General features: G+C 43.7%; 1 protein-coding gene across 1 annotated transcript; it reads left to right on the top strand.

Annotated features, from left to right (window-relative positions):
* The first annotated feature begins 6,642 nt into the window (after nt 1-6,642).
* fmc1 (formation of mitochondrial complex V assembly factor 1 homolog) lies at nt 6,643-13,950 on the top strand. The gene is made up of 2 exons (XM_029636177.2): nt 6,643-6,949; nt 13,377-13,950. Exons 1-2 carry the CDS (start codon nt 6,821-6,823, stop codon nt 13,578-13,580), a joined length of 333 nt encoding a protein of 110 aa, XP_029492037.1. The 5' UTR covers nt 6,643-6,820; the 3' UTR covers nt 13,581-13,950.
* The last annotated feature ends 979 nt before the right edge of the window (nt 13,951-14,929 follow it).

Here is a 14,929-nt window from a genome sequence, read left to right as displayed (position 1 = left end):
TTGGAGGTGTACCTGTGGATGTATTTCAAGGCCTACCTTCAAACGCAGTAACTCTTTGCTTGACATCATGGGAAAATCAAAAGAAATCAGCCAAGACCTCAGAAAAACATTGCAGACCTCCACAAGACTGGTTCATCCTTGGGAGCAATTTCCAAATGCCTGAAAGTACCACGTTCATCTGGACAAACAATAGTATGCAAGGATAAACACCATGGGACCACGCAGCCATCATACCGCTCAGGAAGGAAACGCGTTCTGTCTCCTAGAAATGAACGTAGTGCAAATCAATCCCAGAACAACAGCAAAGGACCTTGTGAAGATGCTGGAGGAAACAGGTACAAAAGTATCTATATCCACAGTAAGACGAGTCCTACATCGTCATAACCTGAAAGGCCGCTCAGCAAGGAAGAGGCCACTGCTCCAAAAAGGCCATAAAAAAAGCCAGACTACAGTTTGCAACTGTACATGGGGACAAAGATCGTACTTTTTGGAGAAATGTCCTCTGGTCTGATGAAACAAAAATAGAACTGTTTGGCCATAATGACCATCGTCATGTTTGGAGGAAAAAGGGGAGGTTTGCAAGTCGAAGAACACCATCCCAACCGTGAAGCACGGGGTGGCAGCATTATGTTGTGGGGGTGCTTTGCTGCCGGAGGGACTGGTGCACTTCACAAAATAGATGGCATCATGAGGAAAGAAAATGATGAGGATATATTGAAGCAACATCTCAAGACATCTGTCAGGAAGTTAAAGCTTGGTCGCAAATGGGTCTTCCAAATGGAAAATGAACCCTGGCATGCTTCCAAAGTTGTGGCAAAATGGCTTAAGGACAACAAAGTCAAGGCATTGGAGTGGACATCACAAAGCCCTGACCTCAATCCAATATAAAATGTGTGGGCAGAACTGAAAAAGCTTGTGCGAGCAAGGAGGCCTACAAACCTGACTCCGTTACACCAGCTCTGTCAGGAGGAATGGGCCAAAATTCACCCAACTTGTTGTGGGAACCTTGTGGAAGGCTACCCGAAACGTTTGACCCAAGTTGAACAATTTAAAGGCAATGCTACCAAATACTAATTGAGTGTATGTAAACCTCTGACCCACTGGGAATGTGATGAAAGAAATTAAAGCTGAAATAAATCATTCTCTCTACTATTATTCTGACATTTCACATTCTTAATATAAGGTGGTGATCATAACTGACCTAAAACAGGGAATTTTTACTTGGATTAAATGTCAGGAATTGTCAAAAACGGAGTTTCTATGTATTTGGCTAAGGTGTATGTAAACTTCCGACTTCAACTGTATATACTTAGTAACTGTCTATTTACCATCACAAACCGATGCTGGCACTAAGACCGCACTCAACGAGCTGTATAAGGCCATAAGCAAACAAGAAAATGCTCATCCAGAGGACTCCTAGTGGCCGGTGATTTTAATGCAGGAAAACGGAAATCCATTTCAATCCATTTTTACCAGCATGTGACGTGCATCTAGAGGAAAAAATTAACTCTAGATCACCTTTACTCTACAAAGCTCTCCCTCGCCCTCCATTTATCAAATCTGACCATAACTCTGCATGCAAGCAAAAACTCAAGAAAGTGATGCGCTCAAAACTGAAGTGGTCTGATGAAGCGGATGCTAAGCTACAGGACTGTTTCACTAGCACGGGCTGGAATATGTTCCAGAATTCATCCGATGGCATTGAGGAGTAAACCACATCAGTCACCGGCTTCATTAATAAGTGCATCGATATGGATTACAGACAACATCTGCACAGAGCTAAAGGCTAGAGCTGCCGCTTTCAAGGAGCGGGGCACTAATCCGGGCACTTATAAGAAATCCCCCTACACCCTCTGATGAACCATCAAACAGGCAAAGCTGCAGTACAGAACTAAGATCGAGTCCTACTACACCGGCTCTGACACTCATTGGATGTGGCAGGGCTTGCAAACTATCACAGATTACAAAGGGAAACCCAGCCGAGAGCTGCCCAGTGAAGTGAGCTAAATGCTTCTATGCTCGTTTTGATGAAAGCAACACTGAATCATCCATGACAGCACCAGCTGTCCTGGATTACTGTGTGATCACGCTCTCCATAGCCAATGTGAGTAAGACCTTTAAAACAGGTTAACATTCACAAGGTCACATGGCCAGATGGATTACCAGGACGTGTACTCAGAACATGCACTGACCAGCTGGCAAGTGTCTTCACTGGCATTTTCAACCTCTCCCTGACCCAGTCTGTCATACCTATATGTTTTAAGCAGACCACCCTGTGCCAAAGAAAGCCGAGGTAACCTGCCTAAGTGACTACCGCCCCGTGGCACTCACATCTGTAGCCATGAAATGCTTTGAAAAGGTGGGCATGGCTCACATCAACACCATCCTCCCAGAAACCCTAAACCCACTCCAATTCCTCATACAATCCCAACAGATCCACAAATGACGCAATCTCTATTGCACTCCCATTTACATTTACATTTAAGTCATTTAGCAGACGCTCTTATCCAGAGCGACTTACAAATTGGTGCATTCACCTTATGACATCCAGTGGAACAGTAGTGCATCTAAATCTTTTAAGGGGGAGGGGGGGTGAGAGGGATTACTTTATCCTATCCTAGGTATTCCTTAAAGAGGTGGGGTTTCAGGTGTCTCCGGAAGGTGGTGATTGACTCCGCTGTCCTGGCGTCGTGAGGGAGTTTGTTCCACCATTGGGGGGCCAGAGCAGCGAACAGTTTTGACTAAGCTGAGCGGGAACTGTACTTCCTCAGTGGTAGGGAGGCGAGCAGGCCAGAGGTGGATGAACGCAGTGCCCTTGTTTGGGTGTAGGGCCTGATCAGAGCCTGGAGGTACTGAGGTGCCGTTCCCCTCACAGCTCCGTAGGCAAGCACCATGGTCTTGTAGCGGATGCGAGCTTCAACTGGAAGCCAGTGGAGGGAGCGGAGGAGCGGGGTGACGTGAGAGAACTTGGGAAGGTTGAACACCAGACGGGCTGCAGCGTTCTGGATGAGTTGTAGGGGTTTAATGGCACAGGCAGGGAGCCCAGCCAACAGCGAGTTGCAGTAATCCAGACGGGAGATGACAAGTGCCTGGATTAGGACCTGCGCCGCTTCCTGTGTGAGGCAGGGTCGTACTCTGCGGATGTTGTAGAGCATGAACCTACAGGAACGGGCCACCGCCTTGATGTTAGTTGAGAACGACAGGGTGTTGTCCAGGATCACGCCAAGGTTCTTAGCGCTCTGGGAGGAGGACACAATGGAGTTGTCAACCGTGATGGCGAGATCATGGAACGGGCAGTCCTTCCCGGGAGGAAGAGCAGCTCCGTCTTGCCGAGGTTCAGCTTGAGGTGGTGATCCGTCATCCACACTGATATGTCTGCCAGACATGCAGAGATGCGATTCGCCACCTGGTCATCAGAAGGGGGAAAGGAGAAGATTAATTGTGTGTCGTCTGCATAGCAATGATAGGAGAGACCATGTGAGGTTATGACAGAGCCAAGTGACTTGGTGTATAGCGAGAATAGGAGAGGGCCTAGAACAGAGCCCTGGGGGACACCAGTGGTGAGAGCACGTGGTGTGGAGACGGATTCTCGCCACGCCACCTGGTAGGAGCGACCTGTCAGGTAGGGACGCAATCCAAGCGTGGGCCGCGCCGGGAGATGCCCAACTCGGAGAGGGTGGAGAGGAGGATCTGATGGTTCACAGTATCGAAGGCAGCCGATAGGTCTAGAAGGATGAGAGCAGAGGAGAGAGAGTTAGCTTTAGCAGTGCGGAGCGCCTCCGTGATACAGAGAAGAGCAGTCTCAGTTGAATGACTAGTCTTGAAACCTGACTGATTTGGATCAAGAAGGTCATTCTGAGAGAGATAGCGGGAGAGCTGGCCAAGGACGGCACGTTCAAGAGTTTTGGAGAGAAAAGAAAGAAGGGATACTGGTCTGTAGTTGTTGACATCGGAGGGATCGAGTGTAGGTTTTTTCAGAAGGGTGCAACTCTCGCTCTCTTGAAGACGGAAGGGACGTAGCCAGCGGTCAGGGATGAGTTGATGAGCGAGGTGAGGTAAGGGAGAAGGTCTCCGGAAATGGTCTGGAGAAGAGAGGAGGGATAGGGTCAAGCGGGCAGGTTGTTGGGCGGCCGGCCGTCACAAGACGCAAGATTTCATCTGGAGAGAGGGGAGAAAGAGGTCAGAGCACAGGGTAGGGCAGTGTGAGCAGAACCAGCGGTGTCGTTTGACTTAGCAAACGAGGATCGGATGTCGTCGACCTTCTTTTCAAAATGGTTGACGAAGTCATCTGCAGAGAGGAGGAGGGGGAGGGGAGGAGGATTCAGGAGGGAGGAGAAGGTTGCAAAGAGCTTCCTAGGGTTAGAGGCAGATGCTTGGAATTTAGAGTGGTAGAAAGTGGCTTTAGCAGCAGAGAGAGAAGAGGAAAATGTAGAGAGGAGGGAGTGAAAGGATGTCAGGTCCGCAGGGAGGCGAGTTTTCCTCCATTTCCGCTCGGCTGCCCGGAGCCCTGTTCTGTGAGCTCGCAATGAGTCGTCGAGCCACGGAGCGGGAGGGGAGGACCGAGCCGGCCTGGAGGATAGGGGACATAGAGAGTCAAAGGATGCAGAAAGGGAGGAGAGGAGGGTTGAGGAGGCAGAATCAGGAGATAGGTTGGAGAAGGTTTGAGCAGAGGGAAGAGATGATAGGATGGAAGAGGAGAGAGTAGCGGGGGAGAGAGAGCGAAGGTTGGGACGGCGTGATACCATCCAGTAGGGGCAGTGTGGGAAGTGTTGGATGAGAGCGAGAGGGAAAAGGATACAAGGTAGTGGTCGGAGACTTGGAGGGGAGTTGCAACGAGGTTAGTGGAAGAACAGCATCTAGTAAAGATGAGGTCGAGCGTATTTCCTGCCTTGTGAGTAGGGGGGGAAGGTGAGAGGGTGAGGTCAAAAGAGGAGAGGAGTGGAAAGAAGGAGGCAGAGAGGAATGAGTCAAAGGTAGACGTGGGGAGGTTAAAGTCGCCCAGAACTGTGAGAGGTGAGCCGTCCTCAGGAAAGGAGCTTATCAAGGCATCAAGCTCATTGATGAACTCTCCGAGGGAACCTGGAGGGCGATAAATGATAAGGATGTTAAGCTTGAAAGGGCTGGTAACTGTGACAGCATGGAATTCAAAGGAGGCGATAGACAGATGGGTAAGGGGAGAAAGAGAGAATGACCACTTGGGAGAGACTGCCCACACTGCCCTTTCTCACCTGGACAAAAGGAACACCTACGTGAGAATGCTGTTCAACACCATTGCCCTTAAAGCTCATCACTAAGCTAAGGACCCTGGGACTGAACACCTCCCTCTGCAACTGGATCCTGGACTTCCTGATGGGCCGACCCCAGGAGGTGAGGGTAGGCAACTACACATCCGCCATGCTTACCCTCAACACAGGGGCCCCTGTTCGCCCACGACTGCGTGGCCAGGCACAACTGTGGTAGGACTGATCACCAAAAATGATGAGACAGCTAATAGGAGGAGGTCAGAGACCTGGCAGTGTGGTGCCAGAACAACCACCTCTCCCTCAATGTGAGCAAGACAAAGGAGCTGATCATAGACTACAGGAAAAGTTGGGCCGAGCATGCCCCCTTTCACATCGACGGGGCTGTAGTGGAGCGGGTCGAGAGTTCCTTGGTGTCCATATCACTAAGGACCTATCATGGTCCAAACACACCAAAACAGTTGTGAAGAGGGCACAAGAATACCTATTCCCTCTCAGATGGCTGAAAAGATTTGGCATGGGTCCTCCGATCCTCAAAAAGTTCTACAGCTGCCATTGGATAACGTTAGTTTATCGCTGGTTGCATCACCGCTTGATATGGCAACTGCTTCTATACTAGGCGGTGTCAGAGGAAGGCCCTAAAAGCTGTCAAAGACTCCAGCCACCCAAGTCATAGACTGTTCTCTCTGCTAACGCACTGCAAGTGGTACCAGAGCGCCAAGTCTGGGACCAAAAGGCTTCTTAACATCTTCTACCCCCAATCCATAAGACTGCAGAACAGTTAATCAAATGGCTACCTGGACTATTTGCAATGACCCCATTATTTTATTATTTATTCATATTTTTTTGCACTGACTCTCTTGCACAGGCTCGATGTACACTCACAGGACTCTAATCACACACTCACACATACTACACTGACAATCCAACACACACACAAAACACACACACACTCATGTATATTGACGCCACATGCACACACATTCACATTCCTTCACATACTGTACGCTGCTGCTACTCTCTGTTTATTATCTATGCATAGTAACTTTAACTCTACCTACATGTACATATGTTCTAAAATACCTCGACTAACCCGTACCCCTGCACATTGACTTGGTACCTCTCATATAAAGCATTGTTATTTTGATTTTATTCTGTTACTATTTTTCCTTTAGTTTATTTAACACAATTTCCTATTTACTTTTTTGAAACTCTGCATTGTTGGTAAAGGGCTTGCAAGTAAGCATTTCACGGTAAGGTCAACATCTGTTGTATTCGGCGCATTTGACAAATACATTTGATTTGACACCTTAAATCCATGCCCACAAAGAATTCCGGATGTTCTCAAGGCAAAGGAGGGTCCGACCCGGTACTAGATGGGTGTACCTAATAAACTGTCCACTGAGTGTAATATCTTTTGAATGAGTTATCGACGTTGCAATGGTTTGAAACGCGGGCTTTTATTTTGAAGGTTTTAATTATTACTATACGAAAGTGATGTCATTATTTGTGCTCCTGGTAGTAGGTGAGCACGAATGATTTATGTATAATTGGTGCGCACCCAAACAAGCCAGTCCAACATGGCGTCGTTGTCTTCACCTCTACGCCTTTGCCGGGGGATCCTGAGGGAGATACGAGCGATTAAAGGACCGGAATACAAACAATCTTTGGCATACAATTATGTTTTAGATCAATTCCGTAAAAACCAGGTAAGTCATGTTGATGAGTAAATTAGGTTAGCTAGCTACAACTTTAATGAAACCACGACATCTATCCACTATGGTAACGTAAGCTAATGTAGCTAACTTAGCTAGATTGCAGTGGTTAAAAATGTGTTCGCGACCCCAACCACAATTTAGCCATCCTGGAACGGGTTATCTTCAAGAATAAGCTGCATTGGTGACTTTTATGGGACTAATTTGCTGAATTACAGCGATAAACTAACGTTATCCAATGGCAGCACCAAGTTAGTGTCATTGGTCCTAACGTTACTAGTAACTTGGCTGGCTAACCAAGCCAAGGTGACCGTCACGAGCCTGTGTCTTAACGTTAACATTAGTGCTACTTTTCCTCCTATGCACTATTATTAGGCCTAGATATTGCAGGACTACCGGCATGAAATTCATAAATAACCATGGTCAATGTTCAGTTGCTGCAGCAGTGCAGAAATGTACAGTGATTCTCAACAGCAGACGCTTCAGAGAGCTTTGGGGTACCTGAAAAGGCAGGATAACAACTAGGTAACAAATTGAAAATAACAGCAGGCCAAAATATTTCACATTTCATTTAGTGATGCACCGATATGACATTTTTGGCCGATATCCGATATTTTCCTTGCCAAAAGAAAACGATACAGATAACTGATATTTAAAATGTTTGCGCCCTTTTAGGCATTCCAGTACAGTTAAATAGTTAAAACACACACATGGACGCGGTGGTCTAAGGCACTGCATCTCAGTGCAAGAGGTGTCACTACAGTCCCTGGTTTGAATCCAGGCTGTATCACATCCGGACGTGATTGGGAGTCCCATAGGGCGGCACACAATTGGCCCAGCGTCGTCCAGGATAGGCCGTCATTGTAAATAAGAATTTGTTCTTAAAACTGACTTGCCTAGTTAAATAAAGGTTACACACACTGACAAAGTTATTTTGTTGGCATTTACGTGTGTCCCCATTACCAGTAAAACATAATCAAAACCTATTTCTTTCACTTACTTGCTGTGCTGTTTTCATTTGTTCAGTCGTTTCATTCTCAACCAGGATTTCTATGGAACACATGTCAAAAAATTATACACGTCAAATAGCACTATTTGACCAATCAGGACCTGAATTTGTCTGCATGTCACATTTTTTTTAACGTAGTTATTACACATTGATTACACTATCACTCGTATTTCATATGTCCCAATGACTCATCGATGCATATGCTATGATGCTGGTAAAGTTGTCTCGCACACCTACAGTGCTGGTCATTTTTTTAAAAAGCTAGCTAGCTCATGGATGCAAACAATGTTCTTCCCCAAAAACATAGCAAAACAACATCTGTTTCAGTAGCTATAGTTTCATCATCTAAAATAACCAGAATTTATAAGACAGTTCTTATTTGATTAATGGTGGTTGAACCCATCTATGTGAAGCTAGCCACGATAAGGATTGAGCCACAATAGTGGACTTTGCGCTTAGCCTTCAAAATAAAAGTATGTCATTGACAATGATGTAAATTAATACAAATAGTACAATTATGCCATACTTTAATTTTGAAGGCAAACCGGTAATTCCACTATTGTGCCTAATCCTTATTGTGGCTAGCTTCACAACACATAACCCAGAGGTTGAGACTCACTAGCCAGATGAAGCTAGCTGGCTGCTTATAACGTTAGCCTTGGGCAACAGGGTTAACAGGATCGATTTGACAACAGCCAGTGAAAGTGCAGGGTGCCAAATTCAAACAACAAAAATCTCATAATTAAAATTCCTCAAACATACAAGTATTATACACCATTTTAAAGATAAATTTATTGTTAATCCCACCACAGTCTCTGATTTCAAAAAGGCTTTACGACGAAAGCATACCATTCGATTATGTTAGGTCAGCGCCTAGTCACAAAAAACAGCAATTTTCCAGCCAAAGAGAGGAGTCACAAAAAGCAGAAATAGAGAAAATTAGTCACTAACCTTTGATCTTCATCAGATGGCACTCATAGGACTTCATGTTACACAATACATGTATGTTTTGATCGATAAAGTTTTTATATCCAAAAATCTCAGTAAATGCGATAAAGTCCATTTATGTCCAAATACCTCCTTTGTGTTTGCGTTTAGTCCAGTAATTCAAATGCACAAGGCGTGAGTACTAAGTCCAGACGGAAAGTCAAAGTTCTATTACAGTTCGTAGAAACATGTCAAACGATGTATAGAATCAGTCTTTAGGATGTTTTTATCATAAATCTTCAATAACGAAAGGCTTTCAACCAGCTCTTATTCGCTCCCCCTTCACAGTAGAAGCCTGAAACAAGGTTCTAAAGACTGTTGACATCTAGTGGAAGCCTTAGGAAGTGCAATCGGACCAAATTTACACTGTATATTGGATAGGCAATCACTTGAAAAACTACAAACCTCAGATTTCCCACTTCTTGGTTAGATTTTTCTCAGGTTTTCACCTGCCATATGAGTTATTTTATACTCACAGACACCATTCAAACAGTTTTAGAAACTTCAGTGTTTTCTATCCAAGTCTACTAATAATATGCATATCGTAGCTTCTGGGCCTGAGTAGCAGGCAGTTTACTCTGGGCATGCTTTTCATCCGAACGTGGAAACAGCGCCTCCCAGCCATAAGTTAAACTAGATATCGGTCGATTTATTTTTAGTTAATATCGTCTTATTCTGATATAAACCCCTAATTGAATATTTGTTTGACAGGCATTGACATATTGTGAGTGTCATTGAATATGGTCTGATGTTAGTGGATTTTTTTGCGACCGTGGGCCTGGGAAAAAAGATTGGCTTGTTATATCAATCTAATCATAGCATTCCTTTCCTCTTGGCAAATGTGTTAACAACCATTCAAACTCATAAACTTAACAAATGTAGGCTTCATTCAAACATTGGCCAAGAATACTCAGCAAAATGGTAAGGCCATAGCCCAACCATGAGATGGGACACGATCCTCTCTTCATGCAGTAGACTATATATTCACCCTGACCCCAACGACTACATCCTCTTTAGTTAGTAGATGTGATGTAGTATACAACGTAAAGTTAGCCATTTTTCCCAATAAATGTAATTTCTCATGCTTTGTGAACAACAGGTCATTTTCCAACAATGTAGAGAGAAAGATGATTTAAAAAAAAATGTAAATGACATTTTGACACGAGGAATAAATACACTGTGAATAAAAATAATAACATGGCTATATACAGGAAGTAGTACCAGTGAGTTGATGTGCAGGAGTAAGAGGTAATTGAGGTAGCTTGCATATAGGTAGGGGTAAAGTGACTAAGCAATACGATGGGTAATAGACAGTAGCATCAGCTATGTGGAGAGTATGAAAGTCTGGCTCTGGTGTCAGTGTGTGTTGGGATGTAAGTGTGTGTGGGTAGAGTCCAGTGTGTGCATCGTCAGTGTAAGAGAGTTGGTGCAAAGGAGGGTCAATGCAGGTAGTCCGGCTTGCCATTTGATTAGCTATTTAGCAGTGATAGGTTTGGATTTCTGAACTTTAAATGTTATTAATCATTAGTTGTAGTAAAGACCGGAGGGGTGCCATAGCCGAGGGGCTACACCAGAGGTTTATGGTTCTGTAGGAAGAAAGTATATAGTGGGTGCAATTAAGCTTGGAATGTACTGAGTGTAGGGAAAGCGATCACATGGTAGGCATTGATAAGGGGCGAGAGCCATGGATTAGTGATGAAGGGGGTTGAGGTCAGGTCACGTTACGGGAGAAAGAAAAGTTTCTGGCCCGTATCACTTAGTTTCCTGCCTAGCAATATAGATGCAATGTTTGTTCAGGTGTGTAGGAGGAGACTCCGCTTAAGAGGGCGGCAGTGGTTAGAGCGTTGTACTAGTAACCGAAAAGTTGCAAGTTCGAATCCCCGAGCTGACAAGGTACAAATCTGTCGTTCTGCCCCTGCACAGGCAGTTAACCCACTGTTCCTAGGCTGTCATTGAAAATAAGAATTTGTTCTTAACTGACTTGCCTCGTTAAATAAAGGTACAATTTTAAAAAGAGAAAGGGTTAAATATCAGTGCATACAATGTATTTGTCTAATGCAGCTGTATTGATCCTCTGTGAAGAATAAACTTGGTTTGAGCTTTCATAGTGTCCGTTGTGTTTTTACTCTGAGAATTAGAACCGAACAGCTTGGCGGTAGAAGCTGTTCAGGATCCTGTTGATTCCAGACTCTGTTATCATATAGTTATCATATGTATATTTTTGAAGTACTCAAAAATATACAGTGTCCAACATCTGCTCCCCGGGCGCCGATGACATCGATTAAGGCTGCCTCCCGCACCTCTCTGATTCAGTAGTTGGGTTAAATGCGGGAGACACATTTCAGTTGAATGCGTACATTTGTGCAACTGACTAGGTATCCCCTTTCCTTTAGAAAGTCTACACCAACTTTTTTCACATTTTACTGCCTTAAAATTCAATGGATTAAAAAAAAAATCTACAGATCTAACAACCTACTCCTCGTTTTAAAATTGAAAGAATGAAAAAAAAACAGGGGGTTGGACAAGTCTCCAACCCCCTGAGTGTCCAACCCCCCGAGTTAATACTTGGTGGAATCACCTTGGGCAGCTGGGAATAATTTGGAATAAGATTCTACCAACCTTTTCCAACTCTTTTGGTTACATGCACTCAGTTGCTAGTTTATTAGGTACACCACCCTGTTCAAGAAAATGGTTAGCTCCTAGAGACAGTGAGTCACGTGGCCATGGGTTGCTATATAAAGCAGGCATTCATTTTAATGTTTGATTGAAGGTTAGAATTGGCTAAACGAGTGACCTAAGCTACTTTGAGCATGCTATAATCGTCGGTGCCAAGCACACCGGTTCCAGTATTTCAGAAGCGACCGGCCTCCTGGGCTTTTCACGCATGACTGTGTCTAGGGTTTACCGAGAATGGAGCGACAAACATCCAGTCTGCGGCAGTCCTGTGGGCGAAAACAGCTTGATGATGAGAGGTTGAAGGAAAATGGCAAGAATCGTGCAAGCTAACATGTGGGCCACAAACAGGGAAATAACGGCACAGTACAACAGTGGTGTGCAGAACGGCATTTCGGAACTCGCAACAGATCTACACAACATACTCCTCATTTTCACAGATGGGCTATTGCAGCAGACGACCACACCGGGTTCCACTCCTATCAGCTTAAAACAAGAAGAAGCGGCTCCAGTGGGCACGTGATCACCAACACTGGACAATTGAGGAGTGGTAAAACATTGCCTGGTTCGACTAATCCCGGTTCTTGTTGCGTCACGAGTGTAACCATCTCTATTTTCAAGTATTGTGGTGGCAACATCATGTTATGGGTATGCTTGTCACCGGCAGGGACTGAGAAGTTTTAGGATCAAAAGACATATGAAAGAAGCACAGCCCAGGCAAAAAGCAAGAGAAAAACCCACCTCCGTCTTCTGAAAACCTAACCCTGGAGTAGTTTTATTTTTCAGTGGGACAAATAAACATTTTAATGCAAAAGACACACCAGAATGGCTTTCAAAAGTGGTTGATGTTCCTGAATGGTCCAGTCTCAGTCCTGACTTAGCTCAGATTTTGATTTTTTTTATTGATTTTTTTTTTTTTATTTTTTTATTAAGCAGATTTAAGATTTTAAATATTGCTGTCCATCAATGATGACCAAATTTACTGAGCTTGATAAATGTTGATTTAAAAACTATGGCTATGCAGTATTTTTACCTTAAGAGTTGTGCAAAGTTGGTAGAATCTTAATTAAAGTTATTCACAGCTGTAATGGTTGCCAAAGATGATTCCACCAATATTAAACCTCTTAGTGCAGCGGGATCAAATTCGACAATATCCGGTGAAATTCGAGTGCGCCAAATACAAAATCATAATATTAGACATTCATGAAAATACAAGTGTCATACTTGATTCTTTAGCTTAAAATCTTGGTAATTGAACTGTGTTGTCCGATTTCAAAAAGGCTTTACGGCGAAATTCTACCAATTATTTGCATAGCCTAGCTTCTGAGCCTGAGTAACATGCAGTTTACTTTGGGCACGTCAGACAGGTGGAAATTCAGGAAACTAGCCTTACTCGCAGAGGTTAACTCTGGGGTGTGAAGACACACAACCAAGATATCTTGTATTTGTTTATTAATTTGGAAAATGTTCGATACATTTCTTTCACTTTGAAATTGTACAGTATTGTAAAAGAGATTTTAATTTTTTTTTTTTATCCCTTTTAGATTTTAAGGCAGCAAAATGTGAAGACGAGGGGTGTTTACAATCACCTGGCACTTTATATTTCTTTAGTAAATATATCATATCTATTTGCAAGTGTAATTGCTGCATAAATTCACCTTCAAGATGGCGACATTAGTCCTATGTTAGTGTCATTGTTACGCATGGTTTATACATGCTTTTTATCTTAATTCTGACCATATTTTTTTTTAGATCACTGGGGAGAGATATTGTCGTGCTCAGGAGGAGGCCCTCCATGCTTCGCACAGCTACCTCTGTCTGCTCACCTCCACCCGGCAACACATTGCTCTCTACGACATGTACCATGGGAAAGGGCAGCGTGACACAGAGGAGATGGCAGGAATTGTGGGGCTCAGGCTGCCCACCCAGCCTGGAGGGAAGGGCTGGGAGAAGTGAGAAGGGATGGGAGAAGATTCTCGTACAACATCAGAGGGTTGTAATCATCACGCTGGACCTAATGCTATTTTGCTCTTTTACAAAACAGAGGAAGAGATGAAGGCTGCAACGAACAAGGACTGTGAATTGTGATTATACAAGGGAGGATCTAATAGCTTTGAAATATGTGATTCCCAGCTTTCCCCATCACTTTATGTGTCTGTCTTGAGACAATGGCTATAATTTAAAATCTTTGTAAATACAATGGGACAAATTCTGCCAATTAAAGTATTAATCACTTTTATCGGGTCACCATGACATCGCACTTTTCTTGCAATGTGTATGCTGCTTAATTATCTGCTAATAAAACATAACCAATTAAATAATGATATCCCTTTTAACCTCAATTCAGTAAGGTTTACTTGGCGCAACGTATGATGTTCAGGTAAAGCACTAATACTCGGCAGATAAAACCGATGATAACGAACTAGGTCATATGTATATTTTAAAGGACATCAGGCAATTAAAATTCCTGGTTAATTAAAATAGTAAGCATTACAAAGAGGGTATGATAAATCAGATGGATGGATCATTGCGTGGCCTTTGATATTTTAAATGTTTTGTTCTTCACTACCCTTTGGCCAGTGGTTTAAACAGTGTGAAGACCAGCCAACAGTGAAATAAAGGAAAGGTCTTAGATAATGCTAGGGCATGCAACATGCATAAGAGAAGTATAACAATATGCATTATTTTGTCTCATGTGGGCGTTTTATTAGAGTATTACCAGCACAATGGAAAACGGCAGATTGGAGTTGTATTGCTTTGTACTGGCAGATTCATTTGTTTCATTGTGTCCATGTCAACTGGCATTTCTACCAACTCCACATTTTTCTCTGCAGTCTTTTGCCATTTTTTTATGCGAGTAACATGTATTAGCTTCTGGGAACTCTTTTTTTTCGTTCTTTGCCCTTTGCTATGTTTTCATCCTGGATTATTGTTAAAAAAGAAAGCCTCGTCGTTAACTGTGGCCCTATTGGACTCCATTCTCTTCTATTCATCCCATTTTCTTAGTTAAATCTGTGTATCTGCGTAACTCTCCCCATTCCATTTGTTACACGGTGACTAAGATTCTTCTGTGTGGGTTTAAATAGATTGACCCTAGAGCTACGCAGCACACTGTGACACATCGGGACAAGAAATATGCTTGCACATGCGCGGCAGCACCCACCGTCCACATGCGTGCAGTGGGAATGTAATGCATAGTGGCATACCAACAGATAGCGTCAAATTATATCGTTATAAAGTCGCAAAATAACACGCGTCTCTACACCCCACTCCTCCATTCATACCAAGACATGGAATTACTTTGA

The sequence above is a fragment of the Oncorhynchus nerka genome, linkage group LG21 (assembly GCF_034236695.1).
Source record: "Oncorhynchus nerka isolate Pitt River linkage group LG21, Oner_Uvic_2.0, whole genome shotgun sequence".
Classification (NCBI taxonomy): domain Eukaryota; kingdom Metazoa; phylum Chordata; class Actinopteri; order Salmoniformes; family Salmonidae; genus Oncorhynchus; species Oncorhynchus nerka.
Note: the sequence above shows the minus strand (reverse complement) of the source record. Positions and strands in the feature narration are given on the sequence as shown.